Source organism: Rattus rattus, chromosome 11 (assembly GCF_011064425.1).
Source record: "Rattus rattus isolate New Zealand chromosome 11, Rrattus_CSIRO_v1, whole genome shotgun sequence".
Taxonomy (NCBI): Eukaryota; Metazoa; Chordata; class Mammalia; order Rodentia; family Muridae; genus Rattus; species Rattus rattus.
Window position 1 is genome coordinate 80,344,240 of NC_046164.1, and position 25,669 is coordinate 80,369,908.

General features: G+C 36.1%; 1 protein-coding gene and 1 non-coding gene across 2 annotated transcripts in view; both read right to left on the reverse strand.

Annotated features, from left to right (window-relative positions):
• The window catches only part of Zpbp (zona pellucida binding protein), a 162,689-nt gene that overhangs the window by 109,272 nt on the left and 27,748 nt on the right, over positions 1–25,669 (reverse strand). Inside the window, exons 3-5 of the mRNA XM_032916764.1 lie at positions 17,827–17,952; positions 11,697–11,846; positions 5,025–5,243 (exon numbers count right to left, since the gene is read on the reverse strand). Coding sequence (XP_032772655.1) covers positions 5,025–5,243; positions 11,697–11,846; positions 17,827–17,952 — 495 coding nt within the window. The remainder of the gene's footprint in view (positions 1–5,024; positions 5,244–11,696; positions 11,847–17,826; positions 17,953–25,669) is intronic.
• On the reverse strand, positions 21,017–21,149 carry LOC116912958. The gene has a single exon (XR_004389525.1). It is a non-coding gene; the product is annotated as a small nucleolar RNA SNORA24 (small nucleolar RNA).

A 25,669-nucleotide genomic window follows, 5' to 3' on the forward strand; every position in this document is an offset into this window, starting at 1 on the left:
AAAGGACTATACAAAGAATCAGGAAAAAAAAAAAAACAGGAGCTGTTTCAGAAGAAAATCAACAAGACAGATAAACCCTTAGGCAGACTAACCAGAAGTCACAGAGAGTATATCCAAATTAATAAAATCAGAAATAAAAAGGAAGACATAACAACAGAATCTGAGAAAATTCAAAAAACCATCTGATTCTACTACAAAAGCCTATACTCAACAAAACTAGAAAATCTGGAAGAAATGGGGAATTTTCTAAACAAATATCAAGTACCAAACTTAAATCAGGAACAGATAAATGATCTAAACAACCCCATAACTGCAAAAGAAATAGAAGCAGTTATTAAAAGCCTCCCAACCACAAAGAGCCCAGGAACAGATGGGTTCAACACAGATTTCTATCAGACCTTCATAGAAGACATCATACCAATACTGTCCAAACTATTCCACAAAATAGAAAGAAAAGGAATACTACTCAATTCCTTCTATAAAGCCACAATTACGCTTATACCTAAACCACACAAAGACCCAAAAAAGAAAGAGAACTTCAGAGCAATTTCCCTTATGAATATCGACACAAAAATATTCAATAAAATTCTTACAATCCGAATCCAAGAACACATCAAAACAATCATCCATCATGATCAAGTAGGCTTCATCCCAGGGATGCAGCAATGGTTCAATATATGGAAATCCATCAATATAATCCACTATATAAACAAACTCAAAGAAAAAAACCACATGATCATTTTTTATTAGATGCTGAGAAAGCATTTGACAAAATTCAATACCCCTTCATGATAAAAGTCCTAGAAACATCAGGAATTCAAGGCCCATATCTAAACATAATAAAAGCAATATACAGTAAAACAATAGCTAACATTAAACTAATGAGAGAAACATGAAGAAATCCCACTGAAATCAGGGATTAGGAAAGGCTGCCCACCATTTCCCTACTTATTCAATATGGTCCTCCAAGTCCTAGCCAGAGCAATCAGACAACGAAAGGAAGTCAAAGGATACAAATTGGAAAGGAACAAGTTAAAATATCACTATCTGCAGATAATATGATAGTACACTTAAGTGACAACAAAAGTTCCACCAGAGAACTACTAAGCCTGATAAACAACTCCAGAAGAGTGGTGGGTATAAAATTAACTCAAATAAATCAGTAGCTTTCCTCTACTCAAAAGGATAAGCAGGCTGAGAAAGAAATTAAAGAAATGACACCCTTCATAATAGTCACAAATAACAAAATGCCTTGGTTTGACTTTAATCAAATGAAACATCTCTATGACAAGAACATCAAGTTTCTGAAGAAAGAAATTAAAGAAGATCTCAGAGGATGGAAAGATCCTCCCATGCTCAGGGCTTGGCCGGATTAATATATTAAAAATGGCCATTTTGCCAAAAGCAATCTACAGATTCAATGCAATCCCCATCAAAATTCCAACTCAATTCTTCATAGAGTTAGAAAGAGCAATTTGCAAATTCATTTGGAATAATGAAAAAGCCAGGATAGCGAAAACTATACGCAGCTATGAAAGAACTTCTGGGGGATCACTATCCCTGACTTCAAGCAATATTACATTGCAATAGTGATTTAAAAAACTATGGTATTGGTACAGAGACAGGCAGGTAGAACAGTGGAATAGAATTGAAGACCCAGAAATAAACCCACACCTATAGTCACTTGATCTTCAACAAAGGAGCTAAAACCATTCAATGGGAAAAAAAGCATTTTCAACAAATGGTGCTTGTTCAACTGGAGGTCAACATGTAGAAGAATGCAAATCAATCCATTTTTATCACCCTGTACAAAACTTAATTCTAAGCAGATCAAGGACCTCCATGTCAAACCAGATACACTCAAACTAATAGAAGAAAAACTGGGGAAGAATCTCAATCACATGGGCACTGGGGAAAATTTTCTGAAGAAAACACCAAGGGCTTATGCTGTAAGATCAAGAATCAACAAATGGGACCTCATAAAATTGCAAAGCTTCTGTAATGCCAAAGATACTGCCATTAGGACAAAAAAGGCAACCAACAAATTGGGAAAAGATCTTTAACAATCCTACATCTGATAGAGGGCTAATATCCAAAATACACAAAGAACTCAAGAAGTTAGACTCCAGAGAGCCAAATAACCCTATTAAAAATGAGGAATAGAGCTAAACAAATAATTATCAGCTGAGGAATATCAAATGGCTGAGAAGTACCTAAAGAAATGTTCAACATCCTTAGACATCAGGGAAATGCACATTGAAACAACCCTGAGATTCTATCTCACACCAGTCAAAATGGCTAAGATAAAAAACTCAGGTGACAGCAGATGCTGGTAAGGATGAGGAGAAAGAGGAACATTCCTCCATTGTTGGTGGGATTGCAGACTGGTACAACCACTCTGGAAATCAGTCTGGAGGTTCCTCAGAAAATTGGACATTCCACTACCTGAGGACCCAGCTATACATCTCCTGGGCATACACCCAAAAGGAGCTTCAACATATAACAAGGACACATGATCCACTATGTTCATAGCAGTCTTATTTATAGTAGCCTGAAAGTGCAAAGAACTCAGATGCCCTTCAACAGAGGAATGGATACAGAAAATGTGGTACATCTACACAATGGAGTACTACTCAGCTATCAAAAACAATGACTTCATGAAATTCATAGAAATAGATTCTAGTTCATAGATTGAACTAGAAAATATCCTGAGTGAGGTAACCCAATCACAGAAAAACACGCATGGTATGCACTCACTGATAAGTGGGCCCAAAAGCTCAAATTACCCAAGATACAATTCACAGACCACATGAAGCTCGAGAAGGATGACCAAAGTACAGATGCTTCACTCCTTCTTAAAAGGGAGAACAAAAATATTCATAGGAGGGGATATGGAGGCAAAGTTTGGAACAGCCATTCAGAGCCTTCCCCACATGTGATTCATATAAATACAGCCACCAAAACTAGATAAGATGGATGAAACTAAGAAGTGCATGCTGACAGGAACCGGATATAGATGTCTCCTGAGAGACACAGCCAGAGTATGTCCAATACAGAGATGAATGCTAGCAGCAAACCACTGAACTGAGAACAGGACCCCCATTGGACGAATTAGAGAAAGGATTGAAAGAGCTGAAGGGGCTTACAACACCATAAGAATAACCATGCCAACCAACCAGAATCCCAGGGACTAAATCATTACCCAAAGACTATATATGCATGGACAGACCCATGACTCCAACTGCATATGTAGCAGAGAATGGCCTTGTTGGGCACCAATGGAAGGAGAAGCCCTTGGTCATGCCAAGGTTGGGACCCCCAATGTAGAAGAATGTTGGGGATGGGAAGTGGGTAGCTTGGGCAGGAAACATCTTTATAGAAAAAGGGGGGGATGGGATAGGGGGCTTATGTACAGGAAACAGGGAAAGGGGATAACATTTGATATGTAAATAAAAATTATCCAATCGAAAGAAAGAAAGAAACAAACAAACAAATAAACAAACAAACTGAGGGAATGTGACTCCTCCAAATACAATTGAGTAAGGAGAGAATTTGAGGAACTGTCCAGTAAAGATCCTCAAAATATATTTCTAAAAATATTCAAGAAAATCAAATAAGTCACCAGTATAGTCCTGATTCCACTGTGTGGAAATGAAAACAGTAGAATGCAATAATTAAGCTGATATAGAATATAAATGGAGATTTCAACAGGGAAATTGCAAAATAAAAAGATGAAGTTGAAATACTGAACATTAAAAAGCCCAGCAGGGCAAATGAAAAAGGTCAATAGAACCCCCTTCTAATAGATCAAAGAGAAGTCAGAACATCAGGGTTCAAAGATAAAGGTAGACAAATAAGAATAATCGAACAATGACACCTATAAAATAATAAAGTATACCAGAATATATAAAATGTAGCTAATTTTGCTTAATACGATGATGTTCAGTTGCATCAATTTTCCATAAAATGACATGAGTCATTTTTCTATATAATTTCATAAACCTCCACATATGAAAGGCATAAAGTTGAACCCGACCTACTTAGAGGAAATAAGCTCAAAATGGATTTTAGTGTAAAATCAACAGATAGAACTACAGAGATGGTAGTCCTTAATAACCTCAGGTTTCTAAAAACAACATTGAAAACAAAAAGAAAATATCCTCACAATTTAAAAGGTAAAAAAAGAATCTGAGCTAATAGTTTTCCAAAAAGATAAATGAATGACCACTTAACACATTTTTAAATGTTCAAAATCATCAGTCATTTGAGGAAGCACAAAGCAGGTTCACAATTGCAACATTTGCACTGGATGTCATCTTTCCTATGACAGATTCAAAGAAAAGTTTTCCTTAGGGCTTGACCATCTAATTAAAACAACTAGGGAGCACAGACTCACAAAGCCTCTGTACACTAATAGTGTGTCCTTGACAGGCCACAGAAAAGCTTAGGCTGACTGACCATTTGGCTTGAGGTTGATGAAAATGTTGAAATTTTCCGGGAGAAGAGACAAAGCAAGAATTACAGAACACAAGGGAGTGTCTCTTTCTCTTGCCTTTGAAGCTTCATGCCTCTCTACTGTCTCTGCCAAAAGTCTAGATGACAGAGAAAAAAAGATAAAGATAGTAAAAGAGGAGGCTAAAGAAACCCTATAAACACCCTATAAATTCCTGAAATTCTGTACCTCCACATCCCACAGTTAATAGCAGCACATTAAACAGGATGAAGGGTCTGTTCTACCGTGCTAGCTACCTTACAAGCAAGTGCTTCACTAACTGAATGGCTCTAACTAAACACTGCTAGAGTAGTTCAACACTACTAGAGTGCCTGCATTAACTTTCATTCAACAGCCAAGAGCCCCAGCACACTCTCCCCTAGGAGCATGCATCAGCAGGACTCTACTTGTAAGGTTTTAGCATTAAGTTAAAGTAGAGAGTGAGAAATACATTTAGGTTGGTAACATTCATATTCTAAACAGTTGGTTGTGTTCTCAAATTGTCTTCCTTTAAAATATTTTGTATATTTACCTGAAAATGTGAAGAATAATTCATTTTGCAAACCAGCTCTTTGCATTTTAACACGATGGCATTCAGACTTAATCAAGGAAATTTCACAGGAAAGGTCAAGAACCAGTTTACTTAAAATCTGAAGAAGTTTCTTCTCAAAAGAAATGTTATAGATACTATTGCAGGGAGCTGCATGGTATCGGGCTGTGAATTGGTAATAAAAACGAGGTTCACGATAAGCTATAGAGATTAAGAAAAAAAAGACAAAAACATGATCATTTATGCAATTCAAATGTATGGTAATTATTTTAAATATATAAGTACTTGAAATAAATTCATATTCATTTTCCAATAAACAGCTATATTCTCCTTAACAAACTCCTATTTCACAGTATACTGGGTTTGAAATATTATCACAGAGAATCTAAAATAGTGACTCAGCTAAACCTTGCCAACATTTAAGATTCACATTATTGATATTTTGTCAGTAACAAGGAAATTGAAACTGCTAACACTGCTAAAGTTAAGATTCAACCGTAGGGAGGCCAATCTCACTAAACTGCTGCTCAAATCACACCTTTGAACTTTTATACAGAAAAATTATATAGAGAATAAATCACACTATTATGCATTAAAATAGTAAATTTTAGAAGAAATCCCAGAGATAAAAATAGCAAACATATCTCTAAATATATTTTTAATAAATATAGTTAGTTTTACTTAATTTCAGTACATTTTTAATGCAGATCTCTAAATCTTACAAGAAGGGTACATTAAATCCAAAAATGAAATAAATTCACAATTATAAAACTTTAAAAGTCACCTTGTAAGAAAAGAGTTCTTCAGCCAAACAATGGTGTCCTTCCTGCCCTTTCTGGGCTCTCATTCTGAGCAGAAGCCCCCAACTCACACTGGGGTCCCTTACTACTGTCCAATTCCCTACCCATATTTTAACATTTATACGCTGACTACGGTCAAACTTAGTACATAAAGACAGGGCAGCTTTTAACTGCCAAGGAACTGACTAGTCTCATCTATGAATACAAACGAAAGTCAATGACTAGCCATACCTTAACTTCAAGAAAATACAAATCACTATCTTTAATTTTTTTTGAAGGACCTGAAAGAAAACTGTTGTATGAGACATTGAATTTAAAACTATAAATACAATGACTAAAATATAATCCATAAAACATGATGAGCTATAAACATAAAGCCAAGGCTGAAAAATAAGGAAAGTAATAGGCAGGTACAATGGTACAGGCCTAGATTCCAGCATGCAGGAGGCTGAAGCAGGAGGATTGCACAAATGAGTTGGAAGTTAGATACAAACATCAGAAATGATAGATAAACATGAGCATTGAAGGATAAAGTTAAAAGAATAACAGTGAACATTTATCTTTAACTATAATTAACAAAATAATAAACAGTAAACTGCTAAGTATAACAGTTTACAAAAATAATACTACAACAGGAAAAGAAGAAGGGAGAGAAAACAGAGCAGGAAAAGAAACGCATTGCTGAAATACTCAAAATAACTCATTTAAGTAGAAAGTCATAAAGAGCAATAAACCCATTACAAAACATCAAGATTAAAGAAAATAACAGTTAGGTCCCATCCTGCTTCCCCTTTTGGCTAGGAAATCGAAACTGTTAATATTTAACGTTCTTGTTGAAAAGTGTCTGTGCATTGTCGTCATCTTGCTGTTCTTTTGCTGATTGTGTACTCATTCCTACAATACAAGTTAGGTAACTGTATCTTCATTTGCTTTCTTTCTGTGGCCTTTTGCCTACACCTGTTTGTCTTCTCAGAAGGATGAAGACAGCACAGAGAGGGGAGAAGGAGAGATAAACAGCACTAGGAACTTTTGATAAGTCACAGAAAAACATGCCATTTTATAAATTATACGTAAGTATATACATGCACACATACATACTGTGTGTATATGTACGTGTGTATATGTACGTGTGTGTGTGTGTGTGTGTGTGTGTGTGTGCACACGTGCGTGTGATATCACCTACTACAGACCAAGAGCTCATGAACTCTAGAGAGTGAGGAACTATGAGAGGAGCTGGAGGGAGAGGAAGACTAGAAACTGTAATATAGTACTTATTTATGAAACTGTCAAAACTTAATTTTAAAAGCTTTGTGTAAAGCTGGTTTTCAGTGGTTTATAGTTCTTAAATTAAAAAAACTACTAGTGTCCTAAACTTCTTTTATTGTCTACACAGTGCAATCGGGAATCTCACAGTACCATTACGGGCACTTACTTGTAAGTGTACATAGTAGACACTTAGAGCTGTGCTTTATTTCTCCATCCTCTTCTCCCATTTCCTTTACCCCCTCCCCTGTGTTTTCACATCATGTGTTTCTTATTACCCTTCCTTTTGCCGTCCACCATCCCTTATGATCTCCATTTTCTCCTCTTATGCTCCTCTTTCCAGTTCCATGAACTATAACTATTTTCACATCATGTGTTTCTTATTACCCTTCCTTTGGCCGTCCACCATCCCTTATGATCTCCATTTTCTCCTCTTATGCTCCTCTTTCCAGTTCCATGAACTATAACTACCCTGTACATATGCATATATATAAATTAAAATATAGGTCATATTTCCTATTATCCTTTCATATGTTGGTGGACATCCAGCCTGTTTTATTTCCTAGCTATTATGAACAATCCAGCTATACATACAGACCTGCAAGTATCTTTGGTGGAATCCTTTGACTAGATATCCACAAAGAGTATTGCTGGGTGGAGACCATTTCCACAAGAAGCAAGACTTGGCATTCTTCACTGTGGTCCTAGTTGCCAGCTATACCACATAAATATATGATCTCTTGGTGTTTAATAAGGACACATAAAAGTAAAACGTTGCCTGTATGTGGTATGTACATGGTGAATTTTCCCTATCGTTATCATCTCTACAAACCACTACTCAGTAAGTATATTTGCTAGCTTATGCAAATATGCTCTTACAATAAGTGTTGAAGTATTTATGTGATAAACTAAGATATGGGAAATAATAATATGGAGATGAAATCTCACTGCCTGCCTACTTGTCTAACTTAAAAAATGGAATATTTACCATAACAGAATCTCCCTCTTAGAAATATAGAGTAATACTTTAAGTAAGAAACTTGTTAGGAAACAACTAATAAATGGACGTTTCTTGGAACGTTGGCTGTAAAAACAATAGCATGTATGTTTCTTATTGTACTGCAACATACATATTAGTTTAGGGACAGCATGAGCTGTCTTTAAGTTCTGGAGAACACAAGCTGAAAGACTGACTAGACTAAAATCAACACATATTCCTTCTCTACTGGAAGATGCCTAAATTGGGGCATATGCAACTCCTACATCAATGTCAAAGGCAGTCACTTGACTTCTCCTTTGTTACCAAATCTCCCCTTTCTCCCTTTTCTGCCTTCCTTTTTGTAAGAACCCTTGTAGTCAGGCATGGTAGCAAACGTAATCCCGGCACTGCGGTGCAGAGGATAGAGAACTGCTGTGAGTTCAGGGCTGCAAAGGCCACAGTGAGACATGTCTCAGGATTAACCCCTTAGGACTACATACACTAAGCCCACTCAGTTAGGTCAGGGCTGTGACTTCTAATCTTCCCCATCAACTTTTCTAAATTTGGAATAGCACAGAATATACACATCTAGGCTGTCTGGGAGGATGTGTCCAGACTGCTCTGACTGGGGATTGAGATCTGCCCAAAATGTGAGTGGCACCATCTTTCACACTGGATAAAAAAGGAGGAACAAAGAGGAATGGGTAAGAATGAGTATAGCACTCACACCTCTGTTCCCTAAGTCATGTTGAAACTATTAGAAAAACAGACCCTCTAACTGAACATTTCTTGTCAGGTCTTCCCTTTATCTAATTCTGGGGTCAAGTCCCTTCCATCATGTCTGCTTGCATTCACAGGCTCTGAAGATACATGAGATCCTTTGCCTGCCATTTTTTACTCTACTACATGAGTTCTAGCAATCTGAATAAACTTCAAAGTAACTGTAGTTTAGATGATTCTTTGTATTTCACATTAAATTGGCCCTCTTAATTTTATTACTCAGTAGACTAAGATCTAAGATGAGGCACTTATAGTGTGCTTCCTGGTTCTAATTAAAAGGAGGGAATGAGCCATCAACCACAATATGCAAATGTAAAAACAGTTCAAACTATGGTCATATCATCACCATGACTTGATAACATGGTTCTGTACTGCTGCTTTGACTGGCCGACAGTGTTTTTCTAGAGAAAAAGCTGCTTTGTTAACCTGCTGTTAAGGCATACAACATAACGAATGGGTAATGAGGAATTCTTTTAGTTACAAGACTACAAAAAGCAAAGTTCTTTTTAAAAAGTCTTGTTAAAATCATAAACATTTAAAAATCATTTTAAAAATACTAATCTGTTAAATTCCTAATAGCCAGGCTGGAGAGATGGCTCACTGTCTGCTCTTCCAGAGGTCCTGAGTTCAATTCCCAGCGTCCACATGGTGGCTCACAACTATCTCTAATGAGATATGGTACCCTCTTTTGGCCTGGAGGCATAAATGCAGGCAGAATGCTATATACATAATAAATAAATAAATCTTAAAAAAAAATTCCTAGTAGCCAGAAATTAGAAATCTGTCCCTCAACAGAAAAATGGATAAAGAAAATGTGGTACATTAACACAATGAAGTATTACTCAGCCATTTAAGAACAAGACATCATAAAATTTGTAAGTAAATGAGTAGAACTAGAAAAAAATCATCCTGAGTGAAGTAACCCAGGCCCAGAAAGACAAATACAGCATATGTTCACTTATCTGTGGATACTCGCTGTTAAGTCAATGATAACTAGATGCAGTCTGGAGAACCACAGAGAGTAAAGTAAGGGCGTAAAGGGAACAGGCAAATAGAAGAGATAGATATGAATGGAAGTGGGGCTGGAATGGAAGGATCAAGTGGGGAGGTGAAGAGGAGAGAGTTGTGGGGAGGCATACAGGGAGGGACAGCTAAAGTTATGAGCCATTTGAAGGGCAGTATGGAAACCTCATACAGTACAAATAAGAGGGTCTAAATGAAATTAAAATAATGGGGAGACAGAGCACCAACTGGCCATTTCTTGTCAGCAAACAAAGCTTCTAGTACTGGGTTTATATCTATTTGAGTTGTTGGCCAAAGGTACACCCATAGAAACCCCAAAAGACCAAGACTACAGCTTCCTCTCCACAAACTGGCAGCAAGGCCTCTTTGCTGAAGACAGTACCTACACAAAGTAGTGAGCATGGAGGTGGTGAGCTGGTGCCTACAGGTAGCCTTCACACCCACATTCCAGTGTCTTTGGAACACGAAGGTACTCTTCATGTCCTCAAATGAGAAACAAATACCAAGCCAGCAATAATCCCTTCATCTACAATGGCATATTACCTGCAAGATATGCCAGTGCAGCAGTAGCACAAGGCTTGTGGGCAATAACTGACTTGACTCAGGACCTAACACAATGGAACTCATACCTACTCAACCTTGCTTCTGGGTGACCAAGAACCTAGGACTAAACAGCCCAGGGACCAAGGGTAACCCAATAACATTGTTCTTAGAGTAAAGAAAAAAGAAAACAATGTAGTGGTGATTAAACTGACTCCTAATGATATTCTGCTACACTTGCTGTTCTGCTATGAGAGAGGTTTCCTACTGCAGCGGATGAGAACAAATATAGAGACCAACAGCTAGACACTGCACAGATAGCTGAGAGAGCCTGGTTCATCCAGCCCTCAATGGGATGTCTCCATCAAATCCCTCCCTGAAGAGCTCAGGGAACCCTGCAGAAGAGGAAGCAGAGGGGACAGAGAAAGCCAAGAAGTCAGGGCTCTCTATGTCAGCATGATCAAAGTTCATATGAACTTGGAGACTGAAGAAGCATGCACAAGGCCTGCCCGGGTCTGCACTAGGTCCTCCATGCTGATATCATGGCTTTCAGTTTAATGTTTTTATGAAACTCCCGAGTATGTGAATGAGTGGGCTCTGATTCTCGTAGCTTTTTAGGCTCTTTTCTCTCTGTCGGGTTGCCTTGTCCAACTTAGATGTTATAGACTTTGTTTTACGATACTATATTTTATTTTGTTATATTTTTTAAATGAATGATTGAATGAGTGAATGAATCAATCAATGAATGAATTAATGAATATATGAATTAATGAATGAAAGAAAACCTACCCACTGGTGTAAAGGTTAACAACTAAGCTGACATTTATACCTGCCCTGGAAAGGGAAGAGTTTTCTCCAGTGGAGTGACTCTGGGCATATCAACCACTCCAGGGCAGGCTTCCTGTGCAGAAATGTCTGGCCAAGACATAATGGATGCCACAGATTTTGTGTGTATGTCATTTGGTTACAGTTTGGAGGAACATTTTGGGGTTTGGGGTGGGTGTATTTTATTTTAGTTTTCTTGGCTTTGGGGAATTCTGTTGTTGTATTTAGGTCTTGTTTGTTTTTTGAGGAAGAACTTAATGTTGAGTGGGTAGAGTAGGGGACAGGATCTGGAAGGACTCAGAAAGAAAGAAAGAATGTGATCAAAATATATTTGAATTTTAAAACTATCTTAAATAATAAAGATATAAAAAATAAACCTGTCAAAATATTTACACATTTTAAAACATTAAGAAATATTAAAATATAATTAAATTCACTTCTTACCATAAACAATGTATTTCAGCTGAAGATTTTTAATAGGTTCCTCCACAGTTGGTTTATACTCGAGAAAACATGTATAAACCCCACTCATGGTCTCTTCAAAACTCTGAAATATGAGGCTTCCTGTGGATGTCACTTGTGCGGTGGTATTTTCTAATGAAGATATAATATACGGCTGCTTAAATCACAATAGGGAGACAAAATATCAAACACTTAAAGTAACCTAAGAACCACAGAAATTAATGTTCACAAAAAGGAGCTACATAAAGTTACTTATTGTATTTGATGCATATTGTTAGAAGACGCCAGAATGACCTTAGAGTCAAATTTCCACCAACCAGAATTCATCAACTGTGGAACTAAGTTGTAAGAGACCAGGAATGGCATACAGACATAAAGCAAGCTTCATATGCTCCTTGCACTGAAAGAGATGCTCCCAGAAATACAGTACTATTTATGAAAATTTATACACATATATATGCAGTGCACATATTATAAACTATATATATATATACAAACTATATATTTATATAACTAGTTATTTGTCTAGACCATAGGTAATAATTATATATTATGGTTGTTAATATATAACATAATATTATATAGTTCAATGATGAGTTATAGTCAGTAAGATTACAACCTGCACGTGAAATGGTATAGCCACAATAGTCTATTACAGTATAACCATTAACAGCTAATATTTGCTCCTCCTACACAGAATGGTCCATAAAACAGAGAGTTGACTTCTAACACTGAAGGTCACAGAAGAAAATGAGTGGAAAATCAGTCCATCAAACTTGTCAATCAATTATAGTATTGCTGTGTTGGGGGAAAGAATGAGATGTAAGCTCCCTTTTGTTTCAGCTTATTACACTAGAAGAAAGCTATGTTTTCAAAGGAGAATGTAGATATCTACTCTTGAGCCATTCAGAATAAATGTGAAAGTTTCATCTGTCTCACAAACTGTATGACTATGGGAAACCACTCTCTCTCCTAAAGCACAGTTCTTTCGTGTGTGCAATGAAGAGGACAATATAGAACTACGTAACTGAGAACTGTCCGAGTCATCAAACGCAATACGTCACCAAGGAGACAGGCTATTACTCTTAAAGCTCATAACTACAGGTTTGTGTCATAAAATTTTCAGATACTAAAAGTTTCTTAATTAAGAACTGTATTCTCCATTCATTATAATTGAAAGAATTATCTCAGGAAATGACTGATCACTTTTCCATTTTAAGTAAATTATTTAATACTTTGACACTTTTAAAAACAGTTCTTCAAACTGAAGCAAAAATATCAGAATGCTCTTAGCACTGACATTTTTTACTATATGCAAAGCCTTGCTGCATATTTTGAGGGAGAAATGAATAGACAGATATAGCCACCCTCAAGGACTTAACATAGGGAGTTATGCCTTGAGATCTCGCATTTCTATATCCTCAATGAAGCTGAAAAATGTGATATAAATTTAGAATATATTTATATCAATGCTTACTTGTTCATGAATATCTTCTGATAAAAGATTACATATTTATCTTAACATGCTATTTTGTAAAAGTATTAATTTAAGTGATTACTATACATTTCAGAAAAAACTTCTAGTACAATAAAATTTTAATGAAAATATAAATTATCACAGCAATAATTAAGTTATGTATTCTTTACTAATAATTCAAACTGAAAATTTCCTACATTAGAAGTATCAATAAATGTATGAACAAATATATGTATACTGTATTTGACAAAGAAAATGTAATAAAGTATAAGAACTCATGTTACAACAGATATTTAATAATGAACTTTTGTTTTATGTCTTATTCTGTATAGAAAATCCTAACTGATAATGGGTAACATTATTATGTTATACCATTCCTTCTAGGCATACCATTTCATTTACAGAATGTAAGCTTATTGAAAATATAACTCAATATTAAAATATAAGAATCATTTATGGTAAACAAATATATATATATACATATATATACCAAAATACATACTTTGTACATATATACATATCTTAGGTATAGTATCAGTATATACACATTGCATATGTATGTGTATACTATGTATATATATGCTATATTTTCATAGCTTCTCTTTCAATTCCAAGATCATACTAGTGCAATACTAAATATGAAAGCCACAAAACTGAGCATTATACAATATAACAAAGTATCTTCTGACTTCTACTTTTTTTATGTTTAAAAGATTTAAGAAACACATTTTGAAACATAAGCAGAGAATTTCATACTCAATATAAATGTCAAGCCTATAATATCACTTATCAGTGATCATTTACAGAACCTTATGTGATTAGGGCTAGATGGAAATTCACAAAGCCAATAGCTATGTATTTGGCACAAAAATACAGAGTTAACTACAAGAAATCACACAATACAGATATTCATTAATTATTTTGTTTAAATTAGTCTGTCTTCTTTCCTAGCTTTGTTATCCTAACACCTAGAATTTGACTACATCTTTGATTGGTCAGAAAAATTTCACTGCAACTTAGTTTATTAATTTTAAGTATGTTTATACTTATGACTTAGCTTAGATATGAACAAAAATATAAGGCAGAAACTTACTACTATTATTCTGCTAAAGGATCACAGTAATAAAAATACTCCTAAGGACATATTGCTATACCCATAGACCAGTGAATGGATCAAACCTCTTCAAAAACGATCCTTCATGCAGTAGATGGTGATTAACACAGAGACCTGCAATTAGACAATGTGCAGAGAGTGAGAGACTCTGGAACTCTCAGCCATAAATGGAATGTTTACGTCAAACTCTTCACAATCAGGTGCAGGAGCCAATGTACAAGAGAATGTTGAAATACTGTTAGGAGCCAGAGGTGATAGATGACGCCGAGGAAAGAGTGTCTTCTAGACACAGCAAGGCAGACACACATATGAGTTCAGAGGCTGTGATAGCCTGCACAAGACCTTCCCACGTCTGAGCCAGCCAAGCTCCCAGAATGGAGAAGGGGAGGTGGGCACAAAGTTCCACCCCCTTACCAAGAAGCTATTTCCAGTTGTTACCTGCACGGTGAGGCAAAAACAGTTTTCTCCAATGAAGTATTACTGGGTATATCAATCACCCTCAAGGGTAGAGTCCATGCTCAGGAGTAGCTGACCAAAACAAAACAGAGTCCATGTTTTTGTCTACCTTTTTCGTTTTGTATTTGTTATTTTGTCTCTTTTTTCTCTGAAACTGGGTAAAGGTAGATCTGAAGCATTCTCATTAGGAAAAAGAGGTAGTCATATGAAATGACTAAGTAATAGCTTGATTGTGGTCACTGTACACCTATATAAATGCCAAGTTTCACGCCTTAAATGTGTGCAACTTTTATTTATAAATTATGTCTGCAGGGCTAAGACCAAAACCTCAGGTGACAGCAGATGCTGGCGAGGATGTGGAGAAAGAAGAACACTCCTCCATTGTTGGTGGGATTGCAAGCTGGTACAACTATTCTGGAAATCAGTCTGGAGGTTCCTCAAAAAATTGGACATTGCACTACCTGAGGACCCAGCTATACCTCTCCTGGGCATATACCCAAATGGTGCTCCAACATAGAGCAAGGACACATGCTCCACTATATTCATAGCAGCCTTATTTATAATAGCCAGAAGCTGGAAAGAACCCAGATGCCCTTCAACAGAGGAATGGTTACAGAAAATGTGGTACATCTACACAATGGAGTACTACTCAGCTATCAAAAACAATGACTTTATGAAATTCATAGGCAAATGGATGGAATTAGAAAATATCATCCTGAGTGAGGTAACACAATCACAAAAAAAATCATACACACACACACACACACACACACACACACACACACACACACACACACACACTATACACTTGCTGATAAGTGGATATTAGCCCAAAAGCTCAAATTACCCAAGATACAATCCACAGACCACATGAAGCTCAAGAACGACAAGCAAAGTGCAGAGGCTTCAGTCCTTTAAAGGGGGACTTTAAAGTGGGAGGAGATATGGAGACAAAGTTTGGGGCAGAGACTAAAGGAATAGTCATTCAGAGCCTCCCCTACCTGGGGATACAGCCCACATACAGCCGCCAAACCTGACAATATTGCCAAGAAGTGCATGCTGACAGGAGCCTGATATAGCTGTCTCCTGAGAGGCTCTGCCAGAGCATGACAAATACAGAGGCGAATGCTAGCAGTCAACATTGAAGTGAGAATGGGGTCCCCAATGAAGGAGTTAGAGAAAGGTTTGAAGGAGTTGAGGGGGGTTGTAACCCCCATAAGAACAACAATACCAACCAACCAGAGCTCCCAGGGACTAAACCACTACCCAAAGAGTACACAGGGACAGACCCATGGCTCCAGCTACATATGTAGCAGAGGATGGCCTTGTTGGGCACCAATGGGAGAAGCTCTCGGTCTTGCCAAGGTTGGACTCCCCAGTGTGGGGGATGTCAGGGCAGGGAGGCAGGAGGGGGGGAGTAGTTGGGAGTGGGAACACACTCACAGAAGAAGGGGAGGGGAAGGGATGGGGTTTTATGGACAGGGAAACCAGGAAAGGGATAACATTTGAAATGTAAATAAAATAAGAGGAAAAGGTGAAAACTAGGATTATAGAAAAAGTACATAAATTTCATTTCAAAAAAAGGTGCACAAGGTAAAGACTGTGCTGGCAGATTCAGACCTGGTATCTGTCCTTCAGTGCAACTAAGCACTTGGGATATATGGATTTTTTTCATGAGTTATTGCATAGGCCAGGTCTTAGACACGTGACTTTGATGGTTTCTTCTGTCCAAGAAAGGTGATTAAAAGATCATGCACTTTACTACCTAGTTATATATTTTCCCCTTTATGTGTGTCATTAAACTAATATCTCAGAAAATAATGTCTTATCAAATTTTCTGAAATAAATTAATGTTTAAAACCAACACAAGATGAGCTACTGTGGGGAAAATTTAAATGTAATCAAGTATAAATTCAGATTATCAAAATACCTAGAAAGTGTGTGTGTGTGTGTGTGTGTGTGTGTGTGTGTGTAATAAAGTCTGTATTGATGAGATTTTACTTTTATCTGGAAAGATCATATTTCTAAGTACATATTTTTATTAAGAAAAGAAAAAAGTCTTTCCAACTTAAAGGAGTAACTGAATTATGTACTACACTTTGCTGTATAAATTGTGACACCAGGTAGGCCATCTTAAAGAAGGAATGTGTCAAATTTCAATTTCCAAATCAAAAGTTCGAAACCTGTAACAGGAAAATTCAATACTTAAATGCTTATTTTCTAATGACAAAGTTTTGGTGTCAATGTGTGCATGCTACAGCATATGCTGCTGCTACTAGAGGATAAGAATAGATTTCATTATAATTCCAATATTAGAGACCTTTACATGAGAACCATTTCATCATCTTCTGTAGCTGCCCAGCCCCTAAGGATTTCTCGCTGCACACTCTGTAGACATGAACACACAGCACAACTGTCCCTATGTTACTGAAGTCAGATCTTCATCAAGTCTTACATGTGTGTTTACACTTCCCTCTGTCCAAATAACACAGCAAGACTGCAGCCTTTAACCCTCAGCACTGTCTCAAAATACCAAGAAGGTTTTACAAAAGAAACAGAAGTAAAGGTGCTAATGTTCCATTGAGGATATGCAAAAATGGTTGTGTCAGCCTACATTGAACAGACCTTTAGTACAATACTCATTAGTCCTCACTGGATGAAAAAACTTCAAAAACCAGCTAAGCTTTCAGTTTTAAAGTAAACAGTAAATGAGTTATTATCAAAATCAAATTCAAAATTTACAGTAGAGATGATAGTCAAAATAAAATAGGTACATAAGGAAAGGAATAATAATTAGAAACAAATTGATTTTTCACATATAGTAATAAACTTATTAGAATAGAACTACTTCTAGGATTCTATAAATAGCTGAAATTTTTACTGTCTTTATCCTTAATAGAGAAAACAGAGAAATGTTCATACTATCAACACTGCTATATCAAACTCAAGGACACTACATAGACCATATTTGAATACATGATAAATGTATTAGATACAAATATTTTTAGATGTAAGTAATGCTGAAGTATATCTACTCGATTATCATAGCTATAGTAAAACCCTACCTGAAACAAGTTTTCCCTTCGGCCCATGCCATTGGAACGATGGGTCTACCAGCTCAGCATTTCTCAGTCGCTGGGTTACACATAGCACATGTGGACTCTTTTGATGAAGCATGACATATACGCTCACTGAAAATACAATATTAAAATGTTCCAGTAATATTTTATGTTGTTTAATTGTCTAATAATACCTTATATTTTGCAGTTTGTGTTACATTCTCTGACATATCTTTGGCTCCTATTAACTTGATAACTTAATTTCACTGTCTCCATATAATTACATTAAAAAGCACACAGTGTGTTTTATTCGACTTTGTATGTACATACAGTCACCTATGAGTGAGGGTATGAGTGTATGTAATGAACATGAATGTAATATCCATTTTATTCAGAGCTCACATAAACAACCCATTTTAATCTCAGAGTGTAATTACAATGTCAGTCTAAGCTAATTCTCTATGTAGACTTCATATATGCTGTTAAAACATCAAACAAGAACACAGTGCATATATACATTTAGATGAGAAGAACAGTATATTGCTTACAATGGTATAGCATAGTGTACTCAATAAAAGTAATTATGTGATCTAAAAAGGCAATAATTATATACAATGGTTGATTTTTAAATATTGTTCATTTTATCATATTCTTAAAGAATCATGATAAAGATTCTTCAGAAGATACAAAAGGAGCACAGTCAAAGACTCAGTTGTTACCAATCTACTCAGAGCTAAGCTCTCAACAAAAGTCCCAATAACCTGTCAGAACTACATGCCACACTTCTCTCATTCACCAGAGCCAGATTATTTGTGATCCAGTAAAATAAAACTTACTTTTGGTAATCAAAATTATTTTTTGTTGTTTTTTGTGGTTTTTTTTAATTTTACTTAATCTTTTTGTCTTAACAATCCAGATTTTATCCTCCTCCTGGTCCACATCCCATACTGCCTCCCCCCATTTCCACAAGGATGTCCTCATCTCCCACCCCCACAAGACCTCTCCACTCCCTAGGGCCCCACAACAGAAGAATGGATGCAGAAAATGTGGTTCATTTACACAATGGAATACTACTCAGCTATTAAGAACAAGGACATCCTGAGTTTTGCAGGCAAATGGATGGAACTAGAAAATATCATCCTGAGTGAGGTACCTCAGACCCAAAAGGGCATGCATAGTATATACTCACTAATAAGTGAATATTAGCAATAAAGTACAGAATACCCAGGATACAGTTCACAGAAGAAGGTTAACAAGCTGAAGAGCCCAAGTGAGGATGCTTCAGTCCAACTTGGGAGGAAGAAGAAAGCAATCACAGGAAAGGGAGGGAGGGAGGGAGGGTCCCTGGTGGGAAAGGGGAAGGGGGGGTGGGGGGGTGAAGAGGAGGACATGATCAACTTTCTTAAGATTGAAAAGCTTTCACCACAAAACACGTTTTAAGTATTCATAGCCTTCAACCAGTTATGAAATTTTGTCTTTGTTTTATGTATTGGTATTGAAATTTAAAAATATATTTTATCACAAGATAATGTTTTTCTTCTTCAATAGTTTCATTCCATGACTGATGTTCACTCGTAGGTTGCTTCCCTATAAATCTGATTGAGGGTATATTTACTTAACAATTATTGCATCCAATTTGCAAACACTTTCTTAGGATCCTGACCACTATGTTTAGAAATATAACCATGTACAATTTTCTTATATTACCCTTTTCTCTTTTTACTAGTTTCAACACTTACTATCCTTAAATGTTTAATAGTCAACATTATTAGTATTTGTTATTAATAAGCTGATCATTTGGATAATATGACTTCCATGAAAAAGGATTTGGTATATTTCTTCGTAACACACCTCCTGTAAGTATACTTTCCAGTCCTTTCTTTTAGATTTTTGCTAAGGAAGATCAGGGAAAATGCAAATGTACCTAAAGGTTGAATTTCTTAGCTCCTGAGTCTGTCCAGTGTAGACCCTTCCCAGGTGTCCCGTTCTCTATGGAGGCGTGCAATCCCACACAGTAATGACAGCTTATTTGATTCCCTCTGTTCATAACGCCTTTCGTTATTTTCTCATGAAGTTATCTGCTAAAAACCATCCTTTAAATGTACCACAGGCAGCCTCTGACTCCACTCAACATCCTAACCCTGCTTTCCTTCCACTGCTGCTCTCCATTTCTCAGTTTATGCCTCCTCCCACCCATCCTCTGTAAGAAGTGCTCACACATCTCTGTGACCTTGCCAGGACTTGCGGCTGACGTCTCCTCTGATCTACCAGTTACATGTATCTCACCTTTCCACACCCTGAATCCTCTTCAGGGTCACCCCTTTCTGATTTTACTCCTGTATCAACCTAGTGTCTCTTGACTTTTGGCAAGTGAGTACAAGTCTCTCCTGCTCTGGCTCTCTGATAGGACCTAATGCCATCACTGTGACTTGCCCGTAGTCCTCCCATTAATTCTTGTGATTTTAATCCCAGCAACTTCAGTTGAGTTAAAAAGTTTCTCAACACTATCAATAGCCCAAAATAAAATAGCATTCAGTACATCAACAATCAAACTACACATTTTTCCAAGTGAGCAGGCGTTGCTACTAATGAAAAAGGCCTTTAGTGAAAGAACTGTCTCTACCTCCGAAAAAATAATTAAAGCAACCTACTGTTATGGTGGCCAGAATACTAAATTTAAATTTTTTCCATGGACATTTAATGTAACAGTTGGAAAGTATACCCCAATAAGTTGACAGCTCACCCCGGTTTGTGGAAGTTTTTTTTTCTCATCCAACATTTATCTATTTCAGAGAGATTCACAGGAAATAGCCATGGAGTAAAGATATCCACAGTTCTTATTTACTCATCAGTACACACACACACACACACACACACACACACACACGCACATGCACACACACACACACACACACACACACACACCTTATACACACACCCCTTCAGAGTTATCAATAATAACTGATCAGCACTTCCTAATGCAATCATATGTGTCATCTGAAGGAAAGGCTCTAAAGATTTCATTTTTTCTATAACTACATTCGAATCCAAACTCTCTCTTGAAAAATAAAAGTTTATTTTTGTGTCGCGGTCTATTGACAATAAAACTAAGGCCTTTGTGGTACAGTTGTCTATAATGTCAAGATGGGTAATACGGTTCTGTGGTTCTTCATATACAGAAATGTTGAACAGTGAAGAATCTTGCTTGTGCAAGTCAGACTCTGATACTAAACAAAGGTTATCAGCTTTTCCAATAAATAAAAAGACCCTTCCCTCCATGGCTACAACGGGAGCACGCCACAGCTGTCAGGTCCCAAAGGTAAACAGACTACAATTATAACATTTAAATAAATTTGTTACCATACTTAGAATATAATCAATATGGCTACAAGCAAAATCTCAGAGTATTTGTTTTAAGAATCTTTTAAATACTGATTTCAAAACTTATTTATATATATCTAAAACAATTCTATTAAGAAAAAGTAAAGAAAGTAAAAATGAAAATTAGAGATACAAGAAGCTGAGAACAGATCTACCTCAGGTCCAGCTTATACCACTCCCAGGCAACACCCAAAGGACTCAATATCATAGCACAGAGACACTTGTTCATCCATATTCATTGCTGCTTTATTTATAATAGCCATAAACTGGAAAGACTTTACATGTCTATCGGTGGATGAATGGATCAAGCAAACATGGTCCATTTATACATCAGAATGTTACTCAGCTGTTGAGAACAACAATAACAAAAAAAACTGAAATCATGAAATTCCCAGGTAAATGGATGGAGCTAGGAAAAAATCATCCTGAGTGAAAGTAACTCAGATCTACAAAGACAAGTGTGGTATGTACTCTCTTACATGTGGATGAGCAGACCACAATACATATAACCACAGAGGTTAGGTACTGAGTAAGGAACTGATGGTGAGGGATCCCTCTAGAAGGAGGAAATAGAAATGTACAGTTATGGAGGAGATAAGGGGAGTAGAATGGGAGAAATAATCAGAGAAGGGAAAGGAAGAGTGGGTAAAGGAAGGAATACAAACAAGAACAGGTAGAACTAATGACCATTGAGAGTGCACATGAAGTCTACTTGAGTAGAAGCTTAAAATGTACAGATATGTGGAAGAAGTCCAAATGGAATCTCTAAATAACAGGGAGACACAAAGCCCAAACTAAATTATCTCTCAGCACCAAAGGAAACCTCCAGTGCCAGGACTGAGTTACAGCTAATTGAGTTATTGGCCAAAGAGGTGTCAGGGAGATCTCCAAACAACCTGGGCTACATCCCCAAGGTTACCAGTTCCTCTCCACAAACTGATGGCAAGACCCTATTGATGAAAGTAATACCTAAGAAGTGGAACTGGTGCCTACCTATAGCCTTCACCCACTAGTGTTCATGGTGTTCGAAGGTACTCTACACTCTACCACAGGAGAAAGCTAACTAGCAACCCATCTGGAAAGTCTGCACTCTACAATGGTGATCCATCTATATCAAACATCGATGCAATCGTGACCCAAAAGTTGTCAGCAATAACCGACCACTATCTGATTAGATTTAAGACCCACTCCACGAGATGAAAACCCTGCCTGGCACTGCTCAAGTAGCCAAGAACTTGAGAGTAAATGGGCTATGGACCTAGGGGAAGACCAAACACTACTGTTCTGCTAAAGAAACATGGCAATGATTACTCCTAACAGCATTCTCTTCTACTCATAGACCATTCTTGCTCAGCCATCATCAGAGACGCTTCCTCCTGCATTGCAAAGGAACAAATACAGAAACTGACAGCTAGACAATATACAAAGAATAACAGACCTTGGAATACTCAATCCTAAATGGGATGGCTCCATCAAGTTCCTCTTCTCAGGGCTCAGTGAACTTTTTTTTTTTTTTTTTTTTTTTTTTTTTTTTTTTTTTTTTTTTTTTTTTTTTTTTTTTTTTTTTTTTTTTTTTTTTTTTTTTTTTTTTTTTTTTTTTTTTTTTTTTTTTTTTTTTTTTTTTTTTTTTTTTTTTTTTTTTTTTTTTTTTTTTTTTTTTTTTTTTTTTTTTTTTTTTTTTTTTTTTTTTTTTTTTTTTTTTTTTTTTTTTTTTTTTTTTTTTTTTTTTTTTTTTTTTTTTTTTTTTTTTTTTTTTTTTTTTTTTTTTGAAGGCAGAATGAAACCTATTGTTAGAGCCAGTGGGACAGAAGACACCAACAAACAAGAGCAGCCCAAACTCAGCAAGACCAATGAACATGCACATATGAACTCAGAGACAGTCAGCATGCACAGGGCTGCACATGTCTAAAGCCAGATGGGGTTCCAGTGCTGAGCAGAAACAAGCCACATTTCTAACCTAGAAGCAATCTCCAAGTAACAACTGCTTACAAAGGAAAATTAGTTGTTGCCAGTGGCGTCTCACAGGGTATACAAAGCCACACTTAAGGGCAGGCCCCATGCCCAGCAGTAGATGGCCAACATAAAACATTCTCAATTGTAGGGTTCTTGTCTCATAACTCTTTGTCTGGGCCTTGTATTTATTTTTTGTTTTTTAACCTCACAGATCTTTTCTTATATATTATGGCTGTGGTTTTGTGGGATTTCTGAGTGCAAGTGTGTGTGTCTCTGCATCCATATGTGTTCCCACCCCCCTTTGGCCATTTTTTTCTGTTTGCTTTGTTCTATTATGGTTAGTTTTTCTGTTTTGTTTTGTTTTGTTTTTGTTTTTGTTTTTAGTTATCTCTTTTCTAATGACAAAAAACAAAGTGTGGAATTGGTGGGAACTGGGGAAGATTTGGGAGGACTTGAGGAGGAAAAACTATGATCACACAAAATCTATTTTCAACAGAAATTAAAATTATAAAAATGTTATACTAAATAATACATGATAATATAATGAGTGAACAAGTCAATGAGTCTAGAGAAAACAGCATAATGATGGATCTTTAGATGCTAGAAACAAAAAGACACATTATTAATTATGATCAAAAAATTAACTTAATACATAGGCAAAGGACAAATTACATTTATATCTTATATACAAAAGTAAATTCCAGATACTAATGTCCTAAAGTCCAATCATTATTTAATTAAAATCCAAAACAATTTATCTTTGAATTATTATCAAAAGTTTCTTAATGGTAAAAGTACATATAAAATATCAATTCTTTAAATAATAATTTCTATTAATCCTGTATGGCCTAAAGTAAGTTAACAGATTTAATTTTAAGAAGTCACTTGCAAAACCAAAGATAGTCAATACGAATAAATACAAATACAAAAGTAACTCCTTCAAAAGTACAACTGAGCAAAACCATGGACAAAGGCAGCTCGGGCTTTAGCTTAGGAGAAGCAGAAGTGCAGAGCGACCTTCTATACTGTGAGGATGTGGGAGAGCCGAGCTAGGCCCAGCTACTGGAGCTCCAACTGCTGTGTGAGTGCAAGAACAATCGGGTCCTCTAATGTGGAACCTCTAGATAAAACAGACCCAAATTCTTTGAGTAAGCATGAAGACAGGCATATAAAATGGTCTTTATCTCATACACCATAAAATGAAATGAACTAAGGCCCAATAAAAATGTAAATAAATTCCCAATGAATAAGATTAATGTCTGAGTGAATAAAAACTGAACTCAATTCAAAATAATAAATAAAAAGTGAACACATTAATGAGGATCACAGATAGGGCAATAATAATAATAATGATGATGATAATAATAATAATAATAATAATAATAATAATAATAATGGCCAAGAAACAGATGCTGAAAAACTTCACAACATAAGGAACCCAAGGCATTATCATAAAACACAAGGCAGCCAGATAATGTAAGCCAAGATATTTAAACTTTAATAGCAATCAAGAATAGATTAAAAATAATCAACCTTTTACATAGCCATTACCTGAAGAATTCAAAAGTTAATTTTAAGAATGAATCTAATATTTTCCAATATGATGAGGCAATAAAAAAATCAGTTACATGAAAAATTTATAATCCAAGTGTAACAGTTGCAGCTGGTGACATCAATGAGAGGAGCAGAACAATGAACACTAAAAATCATCTTATTATAAAGCTGATGAAAATAAGAATTTCTAGAGCTCTGGGAATTAATCAAAAACTTTTAACAACCTAGAAATATTAATATAAGGAAATCCACAGTGAGGATCCAAAGCTCAGCCCTCTTACCCATATCCAGGTCCAACGTAAAGAGCAGGGATGAATCAGACTCCAAGGAGACTCACGACCGTCCCACACCGGGCATGGTCCGATGTTACAGAGCACGGGAGACTTCTCCAAACCGCCTCTTATTCCCAACCATTCTTAAGACTTTCTTTGTTTTTACCCTGTGTATTAATTTATTTTTCAAAGACCTTTGAAGTATATTTATTCTATAAACCACTAATGTTGCTCAGATATTTCTCTTTATTTTGAATCAGATATTTTTGTCTCTGATTCTTTTTCTCAAATTATTTCCTTTTAGGCTTCAATGTTATTTAAATTAGCTTTCCTTCATTTTGTTTGCACTTGACTCTTTCCTACTTCCTTTCCTTGTCCCACCCTTTCATTACATTTCTATTTCTTTATTCTACTTAACCCAATAAGTGCTTTAATGATTTTTTCCTTTGCTATGGTTATTGTTAGTATGCAATTTGACTTTGATTTTATCTACATTTCTGTATTTGTTTTGTTTTAATATTCTTATTATAAAATTTTGCTTTCTTCTATTTGAGTAGTATTATAAATTGAGCCTAGGATTTTCTTCATAAAGTAGGTCGGTCACTCTGAAAACCCCCCATGGAATAAATACTTATTCTTACTGACACACAAAATTAAGAAGAACCAGTAAAAATATGGCTTCTCCAAAA